The 25,304-nt window shown below is 38.4% G+C and overlaps 2 protein-coding genes across 4 annotated transcripts; both read left to right on the forward strand.

Moving 5' to 3' along the window:
- Positions 1-7,475: 7,475 nt before the first annotated feature.
- On the forward strand, positions 7,476-12,745 carry LOC149188593 (putative LRR receptor-like serine/threonine-protein kinase At5g48740). 3 transcript variants are annotated; one of them, XM_089413053.1, is made up of 15 exons: positions 7,477-7,704; positions 7,874-8,411; positions 8,642-9,150; positions 9,234-9,360; positions 9,443-9,514; positions 9,811-9,879; positions 9,975-10,046; positions 10,167-10,238; positions 10,417-10,649; positions 10,743-10,951; positions 11,041-11,167; positions 11,267-11,335; positions 11,486-11,675; positions 11,867-11,999; positions 12,114-12,744. In XM_089413053.1, exons 1-15 carry the CDS (start codon positions 7,614-7,616, stop codon positions 12,447-12,449), a joined length of 2,847 nt encoding a protein of 948 aa, XP_089269179.1. In that variant the 5' UTR covers positions 7,477-7,613; the 3' UTR covers positions 12,450-12,744. The 3 variants fall into 3 exon arrangements, with proteins under 3 accessions (XP_089269182.1, XP_089269179.1, XP_089269181.1); XM_089413055.1 differs by having other exon boundaries at positions 7,478-7,704; positions 10,417-10,610; positions 12,114-12,743; XM_089413056.1 differs by lacking the exon at positions 10,167-10,238 and having other exon boundaries at positions 7,476-7,704; positions 12,114-12,745.
- Positions 12,746-17,911: 5,166 nt separating this feature from the next.
- On the forward strand, positions 17,912-18,367 carry LOC149188594 (uncharacterized). Its single transcript, XM_089410004.1, has one exon. It carries the CDS (start codon positions 17,912-17,914, stop codon positions 18,365-18,367), a length of 456 nt encoding a protein of 151 aa, XP_089266130.1.
- The last annotated feature ends 6,937 nt before the right edge of the window (positions 18,368-25,304 follow it).

Raw genomic sequence — 25,304 nt, forward strand, 5'->3', positions numbered from 1 at the left:
GTCACCAAAGGAAGTGGAGAAAGAACATATACCAGAGCCCAGCCCTCAGCCAAGTCTGAGTTCATATTACAACTTTTTAGAGGCTGGCAAAATCATACCTCAGAAATTTACAGTGCCACTATTTTTTGCATTGGAGGAAGAAAGAGTCCGTACACACACGTGGATGAAGATAGCAAAGTCAAAGGGTGTGGCGGACATAGGTCCCTTACAGGAGCAGCTCAAGGAGGCCAGAAGTGAATTGTCCATGGCCAAACACGTGGCAAATTGCCAACGCGTGTTTCTACAGGAAGAAAACCAGAAGCTGAGATTGCAGCTACAGGAGCTAAGGGCAGGGACAGGTACATCCTCCAAGGACACCACAGAAGATCAGCAAGGCAAAAAGGAACTGAACACCGGTCTTGGGGAGCCAACCACACTTCTACAGGAAGCAGAACAGCAAGCACAAATTGAAGTGCAAGCTCTCAGGGAACAGCTGCAGCAAAAAGAAGCACAATTGGCCTGCATGGCCAGCTGGGCCATGGATGCCATCCAATGCAGGCAGCCAGCCAAGTCCTATGGGTTGTACTTGAAAGATCAATGGCTGCAATTCCAAATCAATACCTTGGCGCAAAGAGGTATCTCTCAGCTCCAAGACCCGCAGCAATTCACTGAAGTTTGTAGTACTAGTTCATCAGAGGATAGGGCCAAATTAGCGGAGTTTTACCTCCATAATCTGGCCCTGCCTAATGAAGTTTCATGGGATCCCAATACGGCCTTGGGAGATATGCAATTGTTGGCCTTTGCCTCATGGCTAAACCATGAGGACAAGAGAGCAGCAGAAGCCAAAACAATCATGAACCGAGAGCTGAACGAGCCATTGTTCATCAGACCAGAACCAGGGGATCCAGTTGCACTAATCTCGGCACATCAACATTTGTCCACTGATCCTCAAGCTTCCTTAAGATATATGGATCAACAGGCCCAAGCCATAGCTCACTTTGAGGACATGGAGAGACTGCTAGGAGACAACGCTGTCCAAGCATGCACACGTAGATGGAATACATTGGCACACAGTCTGAAAATCCGAGAGTACCACACCCCAACTCGGATGAGGGAAGCCCTGGTACGGGTAGCCCTCTATAAGAAATCCATGCAAAACCTCCAGGCCAGCTGGATTGGCCTTAAACTCAGCCCACCATTGCTGCTAGGATTAATGGAAGGCAGTACAGAGAAAGATGATGATGAACAGTGGGAAGAGGTAAACAGAAGGGCTGGGTTTCATGTCAGCAAGGAGGACACTACTACAGAGGCTTGGGATGTAAGGGTAGCAGTCAAAGCAATGAAGGATGAAGAGTTGGACTAGTTGCTCAAGGATGAGCAAATATTTTAGCTGGGGGGTGATGATGAGCCCCAATTTTTGGTAACAATTTGGGCTCATTTGGCCTACTTACCTCGCTCAACCTTTCATTTTTTATCACTTATGCATCTTTTCTTAGTATATTCGTGTTATTTCTAGGAAGAAGGGCAGGCATTATGTCTATGTGGCTAATACATGATGATTTCAGGTTTTTTGGCATTAAAGGGAGCAAAGACCACGCAGATGGAGACAAGGAGACAGCCAAGGTGGCATTGCGAGTTTATAGGGAGGTTGTCCACAGCTTTGAATGACCTCCCTCGTGATCTCCACCCCAACTCCGAGCTCCAACAGCTATCACCACCGAGCTAGAAGGCAGCCAATGGATTTTACAGGAACAACAATTTACTTTCAGTTGGACAACCAAGCTCCACTAATTGAGGAGGCCAGCTTGGCCCTCATCATGTATAAATATTAAGGTTGTATCCTTCGATGAGACTCTTGAACTTTTGATATAGATTTTGGATTACGAGCTGTAGCTCTGTTTTTGCTCTTTGTAAGCCAATTTTGGCATGTTGTTAGACTCATGATCATGATATTTTAATAAAGGCAGTCAGATTTGGATTCGATTCTGAGTTCTTAGGGGAGCTATAGCTCTCAGGTTAAGGGCCCAACCTGAGAGCAATAGACCTCCTTTCCTTTGTATTGTTACTTGTTTTTTTATCATTGCATTTCTTTCCTTTACTTGCACTTGAAAAATACAGTTTGCTGAGTTGACTGTTTCAGTTTGGTTACGTAGGTTAGGTTCATGAATGCAGTTGTTTCATTAGTTCAGAATTAGCATAGGGAGATTGAAGTTAAGTTGAGTTCAAAAAGGTTGAATGCATGCTCACTTTCACCTCTGTTTGGGGACCGGAAGTGTAGACCGTGCCAACTGCCAAAAAAAACACTGTTTTAACATATGCATGCAAGTATTGATGTAATGTTTTCGATCGAAGAATTGTCCATGCCATTTTATCTTGAGTAATGACTCTTTGGTTCAGCATTATGCACGAATTCCTTTCAACTTACGTTGTTGTTCTTTGATTCCTAATAAAACAGTTAGAATAGGTTGGTGAACTTTCGTTTACATGCAAGATAAAGGTGATTTGTTTCATTTACACTGTACAACACCGCTTCATCGTGTTCTTATCTTTCTGAACCGTGCCTAAGCCACCTACTCATCCTCTGTTCAGCTCATTTGCCTTCCAACCCTTCTATTATCCACGTTGCTCAATCTTTTTGACCTTTCATTACCTCTACCCTTCTATCGACCAACCAGCTCTATCCACTCTCTCTCCACCTCATCTCTTTGTCCATAGGCCATCTCAAGCTCCTCTTTCATCTTTCCCATCCATCCATACAGTTCCTTCACTCCTCCATTACCCAAAACTCCGGCTGTAAGACATCCTGTAGAAGTTAGCAGACTTCCTGTAGAAATCCCGAGTTTCTTGTAGGATCCCCTGCAGACATCCTGTAGAAGCCTGCAACCACGGTTGCCAAGCACCTGAACGTTGTGGACTTATGTGGAATGATGTGATGGATCCCCTGGAACCTCTCAGAGCCCTCCTGACCTTTCCCAAGCCTTCCTCCCTTTGAACTACCCCTGCACAGTGAAGACCTAGTAAGAAGCACAATCACAATAACTCCACCCACTTGAGCAAAAATACAAAAATGTGTTCTCCTCAATGAAAGTAGTTTAAGTTCATGCATCTCATCTCACTAGAAGTAATGGCATCATTTCTAGAAGTTTGCATTCCCACCATTGCATCATAAAGATTAAGCTAGTCAGATTAGGGTTTACTAGGGTTTCCATGTTTGGTTGGCTTTCAGTTCATTCTTGCAAAGTAGGTTAATTTCCTTTGAGATAGCCTTCGTCCATCATTTAGAAAGCTTCTTCTGAGAACATATAGAAATTGGCTTGAGCCCTAGCGGACTTGTGCCAGCTGACCAAGGGACAGCTGCGACAAGAGCTAGTACTTGTGCATACAGCACCGTCACTTCCAAGTTTGTTACGAACTACCGGGTTGATAAAATTAGAGATAGGAAGCTCCAGGAGTTGTAGCATTATTGCTACAATACTAGAGCCCACCAGCTTACTCGATGGACAATGGTTTCGAAAAATATGATTGTGAGCCTACTCTCTACATCAAAGAAAGTGATGGTAAGATTCTTATTGTTGTCTTATACGTAGATGATTTGATTTTCATGGGCAGTGATGAATTCTTCATCGTTGATTTCAAAGAAGTCATGAAGAGTGAGTTTGAAATTACTAACTTGGGGTTCTTAAGATATTTTTTGGGCATAGAAGTGAAGCAAACAAAAAAATGGTATTTTTATTTCTCAAGAAAAGTACTTAGCAGACATTTTGGAGAGGTTTAATATGAAAAATAGCAAGCCCACACCAACTCCAACTGTAATGGGGTTGAAGTTGAGCAAAGAATATTGCAGCAACAATGCTAATTCAACATTATACCAAAGCATGGTGGGAAACTTGATGTATTTAACCACCACTAGGTTGGATATAATGTATGTGGTAAGCCTGGTGTCGAGGTTCATCGAGACACCCAAGGAAACACATTGGCAAGCAGCAAAAAGAATTCTAAGGTATGTCAATAGGACAAAGGAGTATGTTATTTTGTACGTTGCAACAAGTGATTTTAGGCTGGTTGATTACACTGACAGTGATTGAGAAGGAAGTGTCGATGACAGAAAAAGAACGCCAGGATATGTTTTTCATTTAGGTTTTGGATCCATTTCATTGGCCTCCAAGAAGAATTCAATAGTGTCACTGTCAATAGCAGAAGCTAAATATGTCGCCACAATAGTGACAATGTGTCAAGCAGTTTGGATGAGAAGGATGTTGAGGAATCTTCGCCACGACCAAGAGGGAACGACAATTATATTTTGTGACAACACTTCCGCAATTTCATTGTCAAAGAATTATGTTTTTCACAAGAGGACCAAACACATTGATGCTAAATATCATTTTGTTAGAGAGTTGATTAACAATGGTGAAATTGTGTTAGAATTTCAGGTCCTAGGGACAATTTACTGATATTGTCACAAAGCCATTGGCACGTGAGAATTTTGTTTATCTCAGAGATTGTTTGGGAATTGTCAATGGCAGCAATTGTGATTAAGGGGGAGTGTTGGAAATATTAATATCAACTGCTGCAGTTAATAGTCTAACAACAACCATATTTGTGGAACACCTCAACTGCATGTTGCAATTTTGTTTGTCGGTGGAAGGACTGAAGTTCTGAGCAGAAGTACAAGTTGACCATTCCACAACACATTAGATAGTTAAATCACTTAGTACAGAGTTGGTAAAATGTATGTTCAAACATTTACAACGCAAACTCTTACTTGCACACAACTTCTACAAGTTCATAAATTCCCTCATTTTGTATATTCGTCCATCCTATGTCTTAAATATTTGGTCTAGACCAAATATTGGTAGGCGGGGAAGAACAAGTTCTTACAAAGTTCTACAGAGAGTTACTCTTCTTACAGAGTTTTACAAAAAATTACTCTGAAGCGTAGATCTTTTGTGTTACTTGGGGTTGCAACCTCTATTGTTTTACTTTGTTTTGTCGTGAGTAAATTTCTGTGTTTTATTTAAACCTCTGTCCCGTTGCAATTTGCTTGGCCCAACTGATTTTTGAGTCAAACTCGTCTCCTCTACCCCGTATAATTTCTAAAAATAATCCTGTTCGGGCCTACATTTTGACGTACCTCCACTTAATATATTTCACTGCTAGTTTTACATGTAGAACATAGAATATGATGTCAAGTTCAATTTAAAATCCTCAATTTGATGCCCATATTTGTATTTGACCACTAGTTTTACATGTAGGATGTCGAATATGAAGTTGAGCTCAAATTAAAATCCTCAATTTGATGCCCATATTTGAATCAAATGTGTACAATAATATAAAAAAGGTGAAGGCAGTTGACATATAATTTAGATGGATGTCTGCATTAGGCATTAGGCTATGCTATTGCATTGCAGCTCCAAACTGTAAATGTGGTATATGAGCTGACAAGATGAAGAAGAAATGCCATTTATGTCCAGACTTTAAATGTGGTATGATGAGCTGACAAGATGAAGAAGAAATAATACTAGTGATAGAAAAGGGTAGGGCAACCTTGCCGAGAGGTTAGGTAAGACTTCCATGTATTTTATCACTTTCCTATGGAAGTTGTGTAACAGAGAGGTTAAGTGCACTAATAGGGGAACACACTAGATTTAAAAACAATTCACTTACAGATTACAATGGAGTTTTATGGCTTCCAAAAGATGGATATGATTAATAAAGTTTGAATATATGCACTTTGAGGTTTTTTAACAAAGGCTGGGCAGTTTTTAATTAAAAAGCCACCTACATTTTTTCAACCCAATTTAATAGAGGAGCCATGTGTTGGTTAAGCATACTATGTAAGAAAGAGAAAAGAGAAAGAGAGTATATAACTATTTGATTAAATTATGGTAAGAAGTAATTGATGATACATATTTTATTTATTTGAATATTTCAAGTATTTTTAAGGATTTTATTTTTAGATTCAAAATAATTACACAAAAATCTAAATATCATGTATGAATATTGAAACTATATTAATAGCTTATGACATAATAGATGTGACACAATTATCTACATGGTATTACAATATGCAAAGGCTACAATAACAATGTCAAGTTATGATCCAATCAAATGTTTGAAAATTAGTTTTTTAAATAATATTGAAAAATAATATTTTTTTTCAAAGGTAAACATTATAAGTTATATTGGTCAATGCTAAACTATTAATGGTTAATGAGAAAACCAACTAGCAAGAACTCATAATAATTTTGTAACCATATTTAAAATTAATTAATAATAAAAAAATAATACTTATAATAAATTTACGATATAACAAAATTCTTAATCATAGATATTCACCCCTCTTTACCATGGATATTATTAACTTGAAAATAAACTTTGTTAATATAGTACGAGTCAATACCATGGTTTATCAATATCACATGCTCATCAACCATAACTCATTTCACAATCAAAATATTTTATAATTTTATAATATTTTATAATTATATCTAAAAGAAAAAAGATTATACTTTTGAGATATATATGAATCCTCTACCTTCACAATTACTAAAAAGATATTGGTGAGATATTCCATAAAAATTAAATCAATTTTTTAATAAATAAAAAATACTTTTAATATAAGATGTGAAATTTATATAATACTAGTTAGATTCATCTATCAAATCTCAAAATAGATTAAATTTATTTTCTTTTCAAAAAGTTTACAATTCAAAAAATGTAATTTAGCTCCAAAATTAATAAATCCTAAATTAAAATAAATCTATACCGATTATAAAATATTAATAAATTTCCTCATTATACCGATTATAAAATATTAATAAATTTCCTCATTATAATGGTAAATGAAAGTGTTAATAAGTTTATGCATTCTATAAAATGAAGTGAAATAAAAAAAGAGGAGGAGGATGTTAAACGGTTCTTCGTTAAAAAGTTTAAGGATTCTTAGTTAAAAGGACGGCCTCATCTACTAAATAGTTCATAAAAATATGAGCGAATATCTACGTCATATAATGCAGTGGAAAAGTTTCCGTGGATTCAATTATTGGAGCTTTATTTTCTTCAATTGACTACACTGAAAGGTCGTAAAAAAATTATGCCATGATAAATTCTAAAGTGGGAAATTTCAAGGCTGGAGGCATCATCCACAGAGCACTTTCCATGATTCCGTTCATGTCATATCTTCACAATTAAACGACCAATCACACAGAAAATCATCCACAGAGCACTTTCCAGGATTCCGTTCATGTCATATCTTCACAATTAAACGACCAATCACACAGAAAATCATCGACAGAGCACTTTCCATGATTCCGTGCATGTCATATCTTCACAATTAAACGACCAATCACACAGAAAATAGAGAATCCTTCCACTTAATTATTGTTCACCTGCACCGACATGTCACACATGCGGTCAATGAAAAGATGTGGGAACGCATTAAGGAGAGGAAATCCGAGCAAGATGAAAATAACACTCTTCTGAAAGAAGCAGCTTAAGTACCTTCCACACAATTTACAGATAGAAGAAGGTAAAGAGGAGGAAAAGGAAGGCTGATTCAGAAATAAGATAAATAGCACTTCTTAGTCGTCGTCTTCTGAGATAAGCAGATTAAGCACCTTCCAGTCGGTGGAACGATGGCCAAAATTCGTTACGGTAAATTGGGCAATTTGTTAGCGCCATTTGGCGTGTTCTTAAGTTTGTTGACTGCGATTAGTGCTCAACCAGGTAAGAAAGGTGTAAAATTTGGTCACGAGTGCGCTCCTACTAAGAGCGTGAAGTTTTTCCGTTTTCTCTAATCTATACCGTCTTCCTCTAATATCTTGTATTTTTAAGCGCTTATCGATTGACTTTTGGCAAGATATTTTTTATTAATCATTATCTAACGGTGTGGCAGGATTTCTTAGCATCAGTTGTGGAGGGGAAACGAATCACACTGCGGAAAACAATATAACATGGGTCACTGATGCGGAGTACATAAACGTGGGTAGAGCAGTCGACATAGGGAACGCCTCCTCTTCTTATGGTACTTACTTGCATTCTCTACGCTTCTTTCCAATGCCCCTCATCAAGTCTTGCTATAAATTGCCCGTGACACCCGAGGTGCCTTATGTCTTAAGATTGTGGTTCGACATTGGAGTTTACAATGGATTCCAAAATGGGTCAAGCTTCCAATTCTCTATTGAGACACAGGGTATGTTGCATGTGACAAACGTTACAGCCGCATATGGAGATAATCCATTAGGTTATAACAGAATATTGGTCAGTTCTGGCAAGGTGCTTCACATTTGCTTGATTAGAACCTCTTTGCGTGATGATCCCTTTATCTCTGCTATCGAATTGAGGAGGTTACAAGATGGCATGTATGAACAGGCTAAGCCGGGAACAATGTTTTTGACAGCTTTTTATAATGTAGGTGGAAATTCTTGGGTTAGGTGAGCATTTTGAACATTATATGTAAATTTACTATTTAGTCATAATCAACTAGCTAGTAAATGGTAATCGGTTTTAATATCTCTTTATAAATTTATATTCAATTTATATCAAATTACGACATACGGATCTGACATGTGAAAACCAATTTCGATTAGCGCTATGGAGTAGTTGTGAATATTTCTTTTGTCAAAGGATTAAGTTGAATAGCTTTGTATGGTTAATTGTGCAGGTATCCTCAGGACCAATTCGACCGCGTCTGGTATGTATTCGATGATTCAGTTTTAAATACAGATAGCAAAGATGTACGACGTGTAAGTTCGCATAACGCTATTTCAACAAGTGATACCAAGGACCTTCCTCCAACCGCTGTCATGCAAACGGCGTGGGTTGGAAACGGCTCGGACATCATTTCAATCACAATAGCATCAACTCCCCAAGGGACTAAATCAGTGTTACCGCTGTATTTTGCTGAGATCGAGGCACTCAATTTGTCGGAATCCAGATCCTTTTACGTCGAGATAACTGGTCAAGAACAGTCTCAAGCCACTACTCTCGTGCGCTCTAAAACCATTACTCTCGCACGCAATCATTCCGCTGTAGAGAAGACATTCCTCCCGGATCAAATTCAATATGATTTTAACGTTATTAAGGCCCCTAACTCCAACCGTCCTCCTATACTCAACGCTTTCGAGTATCATTGGCTAGTTTACACAGATCGGCCAACAAATTCTCATGACAGTAAGTTGAATGAGTAAAACTTCTTATACTGAAATTACAGCAATTATTATTCAATGCCTAATCCAGTAGTTCTTAAACTGCAGTTTACGCTCTTGACGCTCTCAAAAGGAGTTTTGACATAAAGGATTGGATTTCCGATCCTTGTTATCTGGTCGAGTGGGAAGGAATTGGCTGCGATAACAGCTCTTCCGACATAAGAATTTCGAAACTGTAAGCTTAATTCGTTGATTTGTTTCCATGTCGAATTGTATAGTTGAATTTGTAAGAGCTCACGACACTTTGTTGCTGGCAGCTGTTTGTCTGGAAAAAATCTTACAGGATTGCTACCTAAAGATATGGCACTGTTGACAGCATTAGTTAATCTGTAAGGAGAATTCTACTTTTTCTCCAATAGCCCCTAATTAGCGGTTAGGAATGAGACAGAAATTTTGTAGATTCAATGCTTATTATAAAAAATGTTGATCTCCTCCTGGTGGATTATTTATACTGTGGTCGATATGTTTCCGATTATTCCTCTCACGGAAATGATTGGCGGTTAATAAGTGCCCCACTTGGAACATAGATTTTGATGCCGCGAAGGGCCACGGTGTCTCGTTGAATATTATATCAGATAATGATAATCTCTATGCAGCATTTACTAATCCGTGTTTAAATTGGCAGGTCACTTGACAATAATCACTTGATGGGATCCTTACCAAATTTCTCCAATTTAACTAGGTTGGAGAGACTGTAAGTTTCTTTTCAATACGAAATTGCTAGTTTGTCGACTTTAAGTTATCATGCATTTTCGAAAAAAGGAAAATTTACTTCGGTTATTATGCCAGATATTTACATAACAACAACCTGAATGGTACTGTTCCAGCGTGGTTATCTGAACTGAGAAACCTTAAAGAGTTGTACGTCTTCCTGTCTTCTCCTTTTTCAATTTATATATTTTCAGGTTCTTTTTCAAGGTTAAAACTAATTAACTAATAGTTTTCATACTGCAATATTTTTGAATTTATTGATTGTCACAGAAATATACAGAACAATAATTTCAGCGGGGTAATTCCTGCCCAACTTCTGCACAATTGCTCGTTGAAACTCAAGTACTGATATCCTATTCTATGTTCCTTATGTTTAGACGCAAACCACATATTAGGATTTCGAGTTTCAGAATTTCTTCTCATATTTTTATAATAAAAAATGGTACGGATAATAATTATGATTTAACTGATAGTTCGAAGTAACCTTACACCTGAAAAATCTCTCTTCGATGTGCTGCAGTTATTCGGGCAACCCCTACTTACGTATGGAGAAGAGGAAATGTACTTTGAAGAATTCAAAAAATAATAACTGGAAGGTTGTCATGGCAACAACACTCGGTGGAATTCTAATTATCGCTTTAGGGTTGATCGTCGGTGTTGTGGTCTGTCCTGCTAAATTCAGGAGGAAAGAAGGCGGCGTTGTCAAGGAAAGCGGTCGGGTGGAAAAGGGACGAAATCCCTTCTTGTACCAAGGTCCACATTAGAAATATTATAATAGGATACAGTTATAATTATAATTGTGCTTTTACTGTTTTACTAACATTACCTTGCCTGCGAGGATTGCAGATAGCTCGAGGATTAAGGTGCCAAATCCAACAAATTGCCTGGCCTTTACTCTAGATGAGATGACAACTGCTACAGAAACATTTAGTCGGGAGATTGGACGAGGGGGATTTGGATCTGTGTTCTTTGGTAAATTGCCGGAAGGAAAAGAGATCGCAGTTAAAGTGCTGTCATTGTTCTCCCACCAGGGAGTTGACGAATTTCTGAATGAGGTAATGCTCAAATATTACCATGTAATACGATTCAATTTGGATCCAATCTAAGAAAGAAAGTTTTTACTGTGCATGTATCTCATGAACAGGTGGATCTTCTTTCCAGAATCAATCATAGGAATTTAGTATCTTTACTAGGCTACTGCAATGAAACCAGAGAGGTTATGCTTATCTACGAGCACATGTCAAAAGGGTCCCTGAGGGACCATCTTTATGGTAAATGGTAAATTTCATTGTTTGAAGATATTTTTGTTTCAGTAGATAGAATAGCAAGGCAGCCGACAATTAGCATCTGGTTCTCGTTTACATTTCCAGGTCCTAGAGCAGAAAACTCCCAACTAACTTGGAAAGCAAGGCTCAAAATAACGTTAGATGCAGCACAAGGTAAATCTCTTTATCATTTTGATGTACACTAGATTTGTATGATGTAAACGTTCGTTGTTTGAAGTATCGGTTACTGTGAAAATGCATATAGACAAATCATGGGTAACCATATATCTCATCTGATCAACCTGCGATTTACATATTGTGAAGGCCTGGAATACCTACACCTGGGTTGTACCCCCATGATAATTCACAGGGACGTCAAGACCGCTAACATCCTTTTAGACGGCAATTTGACTGGGAAAGTAGCGGATTTCGGTCTTTCAAGGATGACAATTGATGGACAGGCTACTCATGTTACCACTGCAGTGAAAGGAACATTCGGATACCTCGATCCAGAGTATATAACTTGCTCTCTTTGCAATGTTTTTTTACCTTGGAATGATTAAGAGTGCATGCAAATTTTGCACCGTACTTGATTTGCTTTTTTTAGTCGTAACGAACTTTAAATTAATTATTTTAGAGGACATTCAATTACATTTTTTTATTTCCACTGTGCTTCAATAGCTGAATTTCTATGGGGAACCACAGGTATTACAGCACTCAAATGTTGACAGAGAAGAGTGATGTGTATAGTTTTGGTGTGGTTCTACTAGAAATCATATGCGGTAGACCACCCATAGATCTTAAACTCGCGGAAGAGGACATAAACATCATTCGATGGGTAAGGAATCTTCTCATCAATCATCCAAAACATAAATATTTTAGAGCGCTGGCAGTGCAATGTTTCAGTGCATGTTAGACTACACACTAACGAAAATTATGGGCATATTCACAGGCGACACCGTATATACTAGATGACGATGTTGGCAAAATAAGAGAGATCATAGACAAGACGTTGGACGGAAGATACGACATGAAATCCATGACTCGTGTTGCCAAACTAGCCATGAGATGTGTTCAGGTGGAACGCTCTTCTAGACCGAGCATGGGTGAGGTAGTGGCAGAGCTCAAAGAGGCTCTCAAACTCGAGGATATTATAGCTTCTGTTTCAGTTTCAGAGGAGATTGGCATCGAAGGTGGGGATTTGGTGGCTGGCAGGGTGGAGTCGAGTAAACGCAGAGGAATGGAGTGGAGCGATAACAGCTCCAACATTCCACTAGTAGGAAGATAAATTAGCACGCTTTTGATATGGATTGAAGGATAGGGGTGAGCCACGGGAATCTAAGGCTTATGGTTCAGAGGTGATAATCAAGCTTATATGAAAATTGAAATTTGTTGCTATGGATCGGCATACTTTGTCGCCTTCCATGTTAAAATATAAATTGTATGGATTTTTGCCACCGTCAAATTCTAAAAAGCTGTAATTTGTACAAAGTACATTGCACGTAATCAGTATAAAAAACGGATTTTAGTATTTAATCCACATACAATATTGTGTTGATTTCCACACATGAACTCGCAGGCATGTATATCTGTCAAAATACAATATGAAACATAAAATATTTTGGGCTGTGAATAGACACATCCCAACAAAAATTTCGCACAAATTTGATACTAAGCAAAATATGATGTTTATAAAATACATGATTATTTAGTGCATGGGGCAGTCGGATGCCACGCACCCGGGCATATAAAAAGTTTTATTGAAGATTGTAATGAGATGTGACATCAGTTTTGACTGATATGTAATATATGTAAAAAAGAAGGGTCTATAAATGCTTTTTCTGGGAACTAGCGCTTCCCATTTTAAAAAATTACATGATTATTTAGTGTAAATATAACTCAATGGCACTTATTTTTTTGAAATCAACTGTCAACCTGTACTGGTTTAAAAATTTGCAGGGACAGAATTTAGAATGCAGTTTACATATTAGTAGGTTATATTTTATAAGTTGATATATTAGTAGGTTATACTTTATAGGTATTTGGAAGTTTTGTTTATTTATTTTCCAATTTGATTAGTTTAAAATTGGGCATAGATGGGTTAGACTCTCCAATTTGAATTCTAAATATTCTAGACAATTCGAGTTTTTTCAGATATTGAATTCATATCTATATTAAAAAAGCCAATTTAAAAAAAAAACAAAAAACCAAACCTATCCGCTGGCTAAAAACTCCAAAAACAAATAAATATTAAACCACGCTTATTATTAGTATCATTGATGAGAATAAAGGTATCCACATCAAACTGTCATCTTGTACATATTTTAACATTTGCATCGTTTGGCAGTTCCAACTCACTTTACGTCATAGTAGCCTAGAATAAGGGTATTTATTATTTTATAATGTACATGGATGTTTATAGGTAGACTGGTGAGGAATTGCTCTCACTGTTAAAAGTGATTTGGGCAAAAAATTTTAAAAAAATCTTGCAGTAGTAATGTTTGAATCTTGTTTGTGATGGTTGAAATAGATTCAGCACCATCAAAACCTGTAAAGCATCCAAAATATTGAAATTTGATAGCTATAATTTGAATTTAGAAAAATTCCTACATTTTATCAAAATATGGTCAGAATTTCCATGATTTTCAATCTGGTTAGATTAAGACGATTGTTTATATTACATTGATTTTCTGTATATTACCTTTGCCCTGTTAGCTAGGAGTAATCCAATTTTTGGATAATCAGGGAACGATTCAAAGTTAATAAGTTTGTGTATTTTGAAATTGGAAAGAGTTTCTAAATTAAATAATTGGAATAATTACTCTATATTTTTTATTTTTTTAATCTCAATCATCAAACATTAAAATAGCAAGAAAATCAACCACAATTATAACCAGTGACACTTTGCCGAGGTTTGTGTGCAGTCGATAGGTATTGGATGCAAAGGAAAAGGATCTGAAACTCACTAGGTATATTTATCCTCTGCAATTTATGCCGCTGAACATGCAAAGACCAATGGGTTATTCCTAAAATTCGATGTCTTCTATGTGAAACTTAAATGAGAGATTCAGATTTTTTGTTTGCGGCATTATCCTTTCAAATTTTAATGCCTGTCAGTGGATTTTCTGCGGACCATCCACATAATATACGATTTTATTGATTTATTTTCAAAGAATTTTTCATCACAAGGGCTCATGTGATTTTCTTTCGTTTCATTTGAGGCTCTATGGGATTGGAATCGACATTTCAAATAAAAATGAGTTAAGGGTTCATACATCTTATTGATTTCTGGTTTTGAATGTGTAAGATAGATGCAATTTTTTCTTTTTTCAAAACAAAATGTCATTTAGGGCTTTAAAAACTGCCAAAAATAATAAATTGTTTTACAATTAAGGAAACTGAAAGAAAGAATGGTGGGGTCCAAGTGGAATAGGCGAGTAGCCACCAATATCCACTTGGATCACCCAACCAAAGTTGTCACCTAAGCAGAGAGGCAATGGTTATATTTCTTATCAAATTTTAGTATGACCATTAAGTAATTATTTGGCAAGTTGAACAAAACAATATATGCTTTAAGTAGGAAGGCACAACTTGCATCCATGGAGGAGGATGAGTTCAAATATAGGTTTACAAATTCGAAAGTTAATATAAAAAAAGGGATTATAAAAAGATCTCAAATCTTTGAATGTCACAAGATGGTGGAGGATGATAAAATTAGGGAGTTTTACATTGACAATGGGATTTCATACTTATGACAATCACATTTATGTGACCAATATGTCTAAGCTTCATAAGGAACTTTTAAGGGAGTGTCTTGATTTTCCTTTGGCTAACTACCAAGGAAACAAAGAGTAATGTCATTATTGAAGTGAGGCAAATATTGGAAACATATGAAGTGAGGCATGGAAGAATACATGCATACCTATTTCATGTGCCAATAGGACAAGGAAGACACCAAAATTCAAGCTATTCTACTAAAATATTTGTTGTGCTAGAGACCTTGGGAAAGTGTCTAAATGGACTTCATAAAAAAATTATTTGTCACATGGATATAATAGGCACATGATGGTTGTTGATAATTTTTCCAAGTATTCCATATTCATGCCAACAAAGGTGCCTTGTGTTGCAAGGGAAGTTGCAAAGTTTTTATTTAGAATTTTATGAAGTACTAGGCTCTCCCATTTAGCGTTGTGTCAATCATAAACACAAGGTTCGTAGTATGGTTTTGGATATAGTTTCTTAGGATTTTTTGAACTAGGTTGCTAATGAGTTTGAGATATGCTTTATAGACCAATGGAAAAATAAAACATATCAATTTTGTTTTAGAAAGTAGTACTTCAAGCACTCTGTACGTGCCTTCAACCACTCTTTGTTAGCAAAGAAATCAAATTGGCTAGATTTTTTTGGATGTAGCTCAGTTGAAATACAACATATATAAGAGTTTCATGATGGGCTATAGTCAATTTTAGTGGGAAATATGTACCAAGTATTGACAACACATACCATTTTTGTAATGCTACTAAGATGTAACCCATTAGCCATGGAGTTCATGAAAGGATGGTAAGACAAATTGAAGATTCCTCAAGTTTAGTTGACAAATGTTGTAGAGAGGATGAAGCATTGGGATGATCAGCTTGATGTTCATGACTTGGTCTTATTAAAGTTTGGCACATAGAAGTTAAAGTCACCAATTGGCATGTTTGATGCTTTGTTGTGGAAATATGAATGACTATTCAAAGTACTTGAGAATACTGGAATTGCACTTATATATTAGAGCTTCCAAACTACATGAGAGCTCACTATTTAGTTTTATATGTTAGTCACTTAAAGCCTTGTAGGATTTATGAATAAAATCCTAAAAGAAGTGTGCCATCATGAGACCCTGTATTGATTGTAGATAAGCCAATGCTAGAAATGGATATTCCATTGATTATAGATAGCCAAGTGAAACTTTTTGGTAGAAATAAATTAAGGCATGAGTACATTGTTGGTTGGAACAATAAATGTAAAGAGGATACAAATTGGGAAAGGAAAGAGGCATTGTGGCAATATGCGAACAATAGTTGAGAATTTTATAAGTGGATTTTCTAGGTAGTTAGAATGTCTTAGTTGAACACTATCGAGATGACAAGAAGTTTAGTGTGGGAGGATGTAACCACTTCTTGAGTGGAAATAGGTGCACTATTAAGGTCACCGTGAAGGGTTGACATAGAAGTCGGCAATACCAACTATTTCTTGCATAATCAAATGGATAGAGTCATGAGTCATACATGATGTCTTTACACATGTTTAGGGTGCTTTGGGTGAAAATCCAATGTGTGAACCTAAGTGGTGATAATCCCATATCCTATGAAATTCCCGTTGAATTAGTTGAGACACAACCAAAATCCTTAGTGCACTTGGGTGAAATTTAGTATAAATGGATGCACATAGGAATGGTTAGATAAATGGACTAGACAAGGACAAATGAACTAGGAAAACTAGGACTACCTAGGCAATTCTAACACGATTTGGAATGACTCAATGGGTGATAAATGGAAAATTCACCAAAGTGATGACAAATGGCACTTAGAAAACATTTGATGAATGGGCGTGTGAATGCACGATGAGCTCGTATAAAAGTAGATCACCTTAAAGTGATAATGCATAAATTTCATGAGTGATAAGTCATTGAGGAGTTCTACTATCATTCAAAGTTCATGGTTTGTGAATACTAGGATGCTAGACATTGGTTACTTGACAAAAGAAGGAAACAAGACTAGTAGGAGGTAGAGGAAAACAAGACCAATAGGAGCAAGGCTTACAATTGCTTCACAATAGATTGTTCTCCTTTGTCATTGTAGTTTGTAAATGAGACTAAGATTCATGAAGGCTTCATATTTTTGACCAATATCTTATCACTTTCATTAATAAAACGGGTAACTTTTACGATTGTGAAAAATAGGGTAAATATATTGTAGGTATTAGGGATGATGTGGGGCATGGGAGATTTTATAGGTATTAGAAAGTATCAAAAGGGATATCTAATAAATATATGAAATTTAAATTTTTAAATTTATGTGATCATTATTATTTAGCTACAAACAAGTTTACGGAGCCATATCGCATTCATAATAATTTTTAATCAAAATTCCAAACCAACAACTATGGTTCATATTCATGATGAAAAAGAGATGTGAAAGACTAATTCACCAAGGTTTGTAATAAAAAGCCGACAATAAACCCTAAAAATTCTAAATTTTATTATCAATTAAAAACTTAAAATAGTTTTTTTTAGTGAATCTAAGAAATACCTACTGGAGCCGCGCGCGCACCTGAGCCCTAGGAGATCGACCCCAGCAGAGCAGCGCAGCGGCCTGGGCCTTGGCCCCAGCCATGGCCCTCCCGGATCCACCTTAGGAGGATCACGATCCTCAAAGAGCCTTCTCGGATCTGGTAAAATCTCTCCCTCCTCAGCGCCCCAGACCATCAATTTTGAAATTTGTTAAAAAACTTGATATTCTTCAGGAAGTTCAGCTGCCTCCAACCCTTCCTCGCATGGCAGTGTTATCTCTCGCTAAGAAAGGACTCATAGGGCAGTTCACAGGCCTCTGGCCTTCACCAAGAACAGTTCAAAGATGGGTTGAATGAAATTGGTCAGACAAGATCCCAGGAAAAATATCAATCAGATTTTGCGGAAGAGGGTATTACACATTCCACTTCGAATCCAAAGCAGACAAGGACTTGATCTTCAGAAACGGGCCGTATTTCATGGATTCCAGGGGTCTCTACCTCAATAAATGGACCCCAGATTTCGATCCGGAACTGGATATCCCCAGTGTTGTTCCAGTTTGGGTCCGTCTCCCTCACTTACCTCTCCATTGCTGGGGAGATGAGTCGGTTCGGGCCATAGGGAATGTTGTTGGCAAATACATTGATCGTAGCGAGCCCAAGGACAACATGCAAGCCTGCGCAAGGATCTGTGTCGAAGTGGACTTAGGTCGAGGATTGCCGGAAGCAATAAAGCTAAAAGTGGACGACTGGAGCCATATACAGCAACTGGACTATGAGCAGATACCATTCAAATGTAAGGTATGTCACAAATACGGGCATTTTGCTAACAAATGCACTAAAATTGTAAATGCAGAAAATGATGAGCAAGACGGACATTGGGAACCTGTTAAAAAGAAGAAATCAGCCCCCCCCCAAGCCTTCCAAGGATTCTGACAACCTTGGTCCTTCTATTCAACACCCTTCCTCCTCCTCTCTCATCCCATCTGAACCCCTCCTCCCCGATCCACCCCTCCCTTCCTCCTCCAACCCCTTTCTTATCCTTTCCACTGATGATTCCATTCCTGACAACCCCTCCACTGAGCCCCCAGACTCCCATCAACCTCAGATCATCTCTTCTCAACCCCCTCTCGAGCCCCTCCCATCAAGGATTACCAGAAGCTCTTCTAAAGAACATGGAGCATCTAGCGATACGTACAAAAAACCAGGACCTGGCAGAAAATCCGCTAAGCAACATAGGGACGAGAACGCCCAAAAGGACATAGCAATGGGCACACAAACTCCAATAGAGTCCTTCATCCTTGGACACCAAGAGAAAGAGACAAGTGGTAAAGACCAAGAGAGGCGAGCACCTCTCTGCACGCCCAATGCGCCATGTTGAAAATCCTTTCATGGAACAACAGGGGTCTAGGGCACCCCTCCAAAACAGCTGCCCTCAGAGATCTAATTCACAATGAGAAGCCAGAAATAATGCTGATACAGGAGACAAAACAAGATCAGCATGAAATGAAAAAAATTATAGATCAGCAGAAACAATACTTGGGAAGTATTAGCGAATCCAGAGGAACCTCAGGAGGCATTGTTACCATTTGGGACAGCAGCAAATGGATCTGCACTGCTGCAAATCTCCACCAGAACTGGATCAGAACTACTCTTGACAGCAGAACAGGCAATCAGACAGTGATCATATATAATGTTTATGTACCCAACCATTACAGAGAAAAGGAAATTTGTTGGGATGATTTGAAGACTAGCATTGATGGGGAACGAAATACAAATATCATAGTCGCAGGCGACTTCAACTTGATATTGCATGCCAATGAAAAAAGGGGAGGCACCTTCGCTTCAGATCCCTTTAGAGATCGTCTGGAGGCCATCATTCAGGACCATGAATTAGTTGATATCATTCCCAAAAATCGCAGATACACCTGGAGCAATCGTAGGATTGGTAGTGGCAATATAATGGAAAGATTAGACAGATTTCTAGTTCACATCTCGCTCCTCTCAACCTTTTCTGTAGGATACACCAACATCCTCAGTACCTCTGCCTCTGATCACTATCCCATCACCCTAACTTTGGAAACCCATTGTCCTCTCGGTCCCATCCCATTTAAATACAGTCCTCTTTGGAATCGGATCCCTGCGGCCAGAGAAATTGTTAAGGAAACATGGAGCCAGCATGTGGAAGGCTCGCCATGTTTTATTTGGGAAACCAAATTAAAAAGAACCAAGAAGGCACTAAAAGATTGGGCCAAAGAAAGTTACCAGGAACCAGAGGAGACCAAAAAGAAAGTTAAAAATGAGTTAGAAGATGTGCAGGCAAGGATTGAAGAGCATGGACTAACGCAGCAAAGCAAAGAGCAAGAGAACGCATTATATGCACAACTGAGCTATATTAATAGGGAGGAAGAAACCAAATGGCGCATAAAATCCAGACAATTATGGCTCCAAGGGGGAGACAAAAATACAACTTACTTCCACAAACAGGCCACTACTCGAAAGCTCAGAAACAATGTAAATACAATCTTGGATAGTGAAGGAAATCGGCACAGCACTCAAGAGGCCATAAGGAATGCTGCTTCTAAGCACTACAGGGACCTCCTAACTGAAGTCAAAGGGACAAAAGACTACTCTGACTTGCTCCAGTATCTGCCCAAAGGAGTTACAAAGGAGATGAATGATAATCTTAGCAAAGAAATTGAAGAAGAAGAAATTAAAAGAGCAATCTGGAGCCTGCACCCTGATAAAGCGCCAGGGCCTGACGGATTCCCCATCTGCTACTACAGGGAGTTCTGGACTGTGATAAAAAAAGACCTGATAAAGATGATTCGGTGGGTGCAAAGGAAAGGGAAGCTTGGAGGATTCACCAACTCCACCTTTTTAGCCCTCATTCCCAAGGAAAACGGCCTTCCTCCTTCTCCAGATTCCGCCCCATTTCCCTTTGCAATTCTTCATACAAAATTCTAACTAAAATCTTAGCCACCAGACTCAAACCCCTCCTCCCCTCCTTGATATCTGAAAATCAAGGAGGCTTTCTGCCAAACAGACATATCACTGACTCCATTCTTCTTGTCCAAGAAGCCATTCACTCAAGTCTATCCAGAAAAGAGAAAGGATTTGCCTTAAAGCTTGATCTGGCAAATGCCTTCGATAGAGTAAGGCACTACTTCTTAATTGCGGTTCTAAATAAGATGGGCTTTGAATCTCCATTCATTAATCTTATCGTTGCTTGTATATCCGGGCCCTGGATCTCCCCCCTGATCAATGGTAGACCAGGTGAAGCATTCCAATCATCCCGGGGTCTCAGACAGGGCTGCCCCCTTTCCCCCTATCTCTTCATTCTCATGGTAGAATCCTTCAGTCAAGCTTTGGACCACAATAGAAGAGTGGGACTTATAACTGGTATCAAATTTGGGAACGGAGTAAAAAATATTAATCACTCACAGTTCGATGATGATACCTTATTAATCGAAGGAGCCTCCACTACAATTGCAAGAAGGTTCAAGAAACTACTAGATGAATTTATGGAGTACTCTGGAGGCTTGGTAAATCAGCTCAAAAGCTGTATCTACGGATGGAACACTACAAACCATGTTACTCACAGCATTGCCAACATATTTGGTGTCACATGCAATTTTGAATGGACCCATTTTTCATACTTGGGCATGCCAGTGAGTTTGGGCCCTCTGAAGGCTGAAACTTGAAACGGGATCATAGACAAGGTAAAGAGGAAAGTGCAGCAATGGGGAACACTGTGGCTCAATCCTGCAGGCAGACTCATCCTCCTTAAATCAGGTATCACTTCCCTTCCCCTTTATCGCTTCTCTCTTTATCAGGCTCCTGCCATTTTACACCACAAATTGGAAGTTGCCCTTCGCCAATTCCTTTGGCAAGGGGGAAAGAGTGACAAAAGCAAGTTTAATTTAGTCAGCTGGAAGCAGGTTATCCAAACCCAAGATAGAGGAGGCCTTGGCATCAGAGCACCAAAATTTTTAAATCTGGCCTTTGGCGCGAAAATTGTATGGAGGTTAATAACAGGACCCTCAACGTGGTGGAAAAAGGTGCTGGAGATCAAGTATCTAAACTTCCCCAGACAACATCTTCTTGACTCCAATATCCCCAACAAAGACTATACTAAAATCTGGAGGTTATGCAAGAAAGCACTTCCTATGATGATCCAAAATATTTCGAAAGTCCCAGGGGGGGAGCCAGCATAAACTTTGGAACTGACAAAATCCTGGGACAACAACCTTTGAGTACGCATAAAGAAGCCACTCTTGTCATCAAATACCTCAACGAGAAAGGTATCCATAAGCTAGCTCAAATATCCAGCTGGGACCCTCATTCCCATGTTTGGACTGGCTGGTCCTTCCCAGAAATTCCCAACGCCTTAGAACCCAGTCTCAACTGCCTAAAGACGCTTCTCCACAGCAAGGCTCCTATCAAAGAAGATGAAATGGATGGCTTTCGTTGGGATTCAACAGGAACAGATTATACAGTCAGAGCAGGCCACCAACACATATGCAACAACACTTTTCAGATTAGTCAGTGGCCTCATTGGAAAATTGCTTGGCGAACAGAATCTCTCCCAAAAATAAAATTTTTTTATGGCTTCTGTTGAAAGGAAAAATACTAATAGCAGAGAACCTTAAAAGAAGAGGCATCAATGGGCCATCCAGATGCCCCAATTGCTGCAAGGCCGAAGAGACAATGTATCATTTATTCATCGAATGCCCATTTGATGTAGAATGCTGGAGAAAGATGTCTTCCATTGGCAATTTAAATTGGGATCCTCAGCACACCATAGCTAAGACAATCTACAAATGGAGAAAATGTTGTCCCTGGAAAGAAAAAAGAAGTAACTTGGTGAAGAGAGTATGGAACACTCTCCCCCATACCTTGCTGTGGCGAATCTAGCTAGCTAGAAACAAAAAAAAAATCAAGACAAGAGCACAAATACACGAACAGCCTGCAGCAAAGCTAAAATCCTTGCTTTGGAAACTATTTCAATCAACACCACTGGAAAAATCGATGCAACACAATATAGTGTCGAGGAACGAGACTTAATAAGCTACATCTTGGACAGACAGCATAAAGTACAGGAAGGCAACAGGAGTGAAGTTCAGAACAAAGCAGAAACTAGATCATGGAAAGTCAGACTAAAAGAACAGGAATTTGCCAATTGGATACAAAAGAGCAACTGTTATTCCTTGTTCTTCGACGGGGCATCCAAATCAAATCCTGGTATAGCTGGAGTAGGGGGACTGATTATTAATGCCAATGGGGAGTGTATCCTTCAATATGAGTGGAGCCTAGGGAAGGTTTCGAATAACAGAGCCGCAGCTCTAGCTTTGTTTCAGGGCCTAACTCAGCTAGGTAAATTGGGAATAAAGAAAGCACAGGTATTTGGGGACTCCTCAATTGTAATTCGCTTAATGGTTCATCAGCAAAACTCTCCCAACACTCTGCTTCAACAAATTAATAGATGAAACCAAATCCTTCACCAGGCAATGGAAGACATCCAATACTATCATATTCTCCGAAATCTTAATAAGAAGGCTGATGACAGTGCAAACAATGCATGTGGAAGACCTGTTGGCACCTTAAGATGCAACTCCAGGGAAACTCTTCAATATTTTCCATGATCCCAACTGAAAACATCAACGCCAAGCCCAAAATCATTGACAGGTCTGAAATGAGTCATATTACTTGGGCTGTCAATGGGATTGACCTCTGCAAAAAGATAACACAAGGACACGAAATCCACAAGATATACATCAAGTGGGATAATCACATCATGCTCGCCAGCAGATCTCCCAATAGATCTGACTCATGGATTCATTTTGATTTTATTCAGGTCTGCCAGCAGATCACCCTCCAGTATCCCGTGACTGGACGGCCTCTCCCGCCTCACCTCCTCTCAGCTCCCTCCTATATTACTCCCCCCTCCTTCATTCCCCAATGCTATCTCCCTCCGTCGCTTGGGTCCCAATCACTCCTGTTCTCATGTGATTTCCCGCGGAAATTATTGCCTCTGTCCCAGAATCATTCTCTGCCCTCAAAGCTCTGTTTCGAACCTCTGGACAGTCTCTCTTTTATCTACTTCAGTCTTCTACGGCTACAGGCGTTTTACTCTCATAACTTCCGCTGAGTTTTTTGCCTTCCCCACCCTTTCGGTCCCCTGCGCTGTGAGCTTTACCTCCTCCTTCGCTCACATCTTCTTATCTTCCCAATCTCTCGCAACAGTAACTATGGCACGCAGCGAAGATTGTCTGCATTATGCAGACTTGCAAGACGAGCTAGAGGAAGTCAGGGCCCAGCAACGCATTCTGGAGAATCAACAAAGGATTTTAGAGACGAGGCTTGAAGATCAGAACCGCATCTTGAACGAGAAATATCGGGCTGAAATAGATCTTTTTCTGCATAGGGTGGCCTCTCTGCATGATCAGTTTAGTCACTTATCAAATCGATGCAGCCACGCGGAAGAATCGATTTCAATCCTGCAGTATATGATGGATAAGCGAAATAAAGCTGCTCCCAGTTCCTCAAGTGCCAAACAGGCTGAAGTGGATCCAAATCCGGAGGAATCTACCGCAAGGCAAATTAGCCATATTGAAATAGATTAAAATGTTTTGTAAAAGTCAATTTTGGTTGTCTCAATATGTAAGAATCTACAGTAGCTCAGGTAATTTTAGAATTAGAACAAGCAGAAAAAGGATCAAGGAGAGATCCCTATTTTGTAACTCTCCTGATCCAAGCTGCCATCGATATCTAATGTACTTCAGGAGCTCTGACTCCTCTCCTTTTTTCAGCCATTAATATAGCAACCGACTTTGTTAAAAAAAAAAAAAATTAAAATATATTGATAATTGATGTCATTGGTAATTATTGTTATAAAAATTATATAGGTTTTATTAATGATAGGAATCTAAATTATATATATATGTGTGTGTGTGTGTGTGTTTGATGTTTATAAATATCTGTTGATTAATTAGTTATAATGTGTCAAAAGGAATAACTAATATCATTTATTATATGATAAGTATAAATATGGGTTTACATTATTAAAGTAATATAAAATATTATTAATAATGTGACAAATTCAGGTTTCTTGAGAGGTGGGGAGTGGAGGTTTTGGAGAGATTAATTTGGATGTCAGAGTAGGAATCTAGTTCTCACTTATAGTCCATCCTTCATCTCTATTAAGGTTATTAGGGTGCTTACTGATTTCTATGGAATATATGGTAAATAGGGGCTTATTGATTTCTTATTTGCAACTAAATATATGAAATATATGGTAAATATAGGGGCTTTATATTTAGAAATATGTATTTGGATGGGGGGGTTCAATAGAATAATTTTGGGACGAATTTGTCAATATCTTCGAAAAAATAGATATATTCTTCAATATCCCACAAATGCACCTATTATGTCATAGGTTCACTAATTGGAGACATGATGGGTATATTGGCCATGTTCCTTTGTTATACTTGCAACATTCTTTATGGAATAATGTGTTAAGGAAATTTCCTTGGGTGCCCACCCATGTTTTAAGCACCATGGTTGTTTTATTACTATTGGATGTTACTATTCCTTGTATGTTTGTATTGGTATGTTATAATATTAGCTAAGCATAATTGTTGATGGGATGAATTAATGTTGTGGTTGGATATATGCCCAATGTTGGATAAATTAGGGTTTCTTGGACTTAGCTTGTATATGATTATTGTAGTATAAAGAAAATTTATGGGTGGTCACTAAGTGAAGAGATTCAGTGTCATTGCAGTGCGTGTAAGTTGGTCAAGCCATTATAGTCAAGAAAATGTAGTGTTGCACAACTAGATATGATGACAAGAAAAAAAATTGAATAAGT

Source organism: Pinus tabuliformis, chromosome 3_1, assembly GCF_031772625.1.
Source record: "Pinus tabuliformis cultivar Carrire ecotype Pingquan chromosome 3_1, CPIR1, whole genome shotgun sequence".
Lineage (NCBI taxonomy): Eukaryota > Viridiplantae > Streptophyta > Pinopsida > Pinales > Pinaceae > Pinus > Pinus tabuliformis.

Bases quoted from the DNA above. Each gene is read 5' to 3' on its own strand.
- LOC149188593 (XM_089413053.1), top strand. From the start codon at position 7,614: ATGGCCAAAATTCGTTACGGTAAATTGGGCAATTTGTTAGCGCCATTT. The intron at 10,650-10,742 runs GTCCACATTAGA...CGAGGATTGCAG, and splicing joins AAATCCCTTCTTGTACCAAG to ATAGCTCGAGGATTAAGGTG. The intron at 11,168-11,266 runs GTAAATGGTAAA...TTACATTTCCAG, and splicing joins CCTGAGGGACCATCTTTATG to GTCCTAGAGCAGAAAACTCC.
- LOC149188594 (XM_089410004.1), top strand. From the start codon at position 17,912: ATGGATTCCAGGGGTCTCTACCTCAATAAATGGACCCCAGATTTCGAT.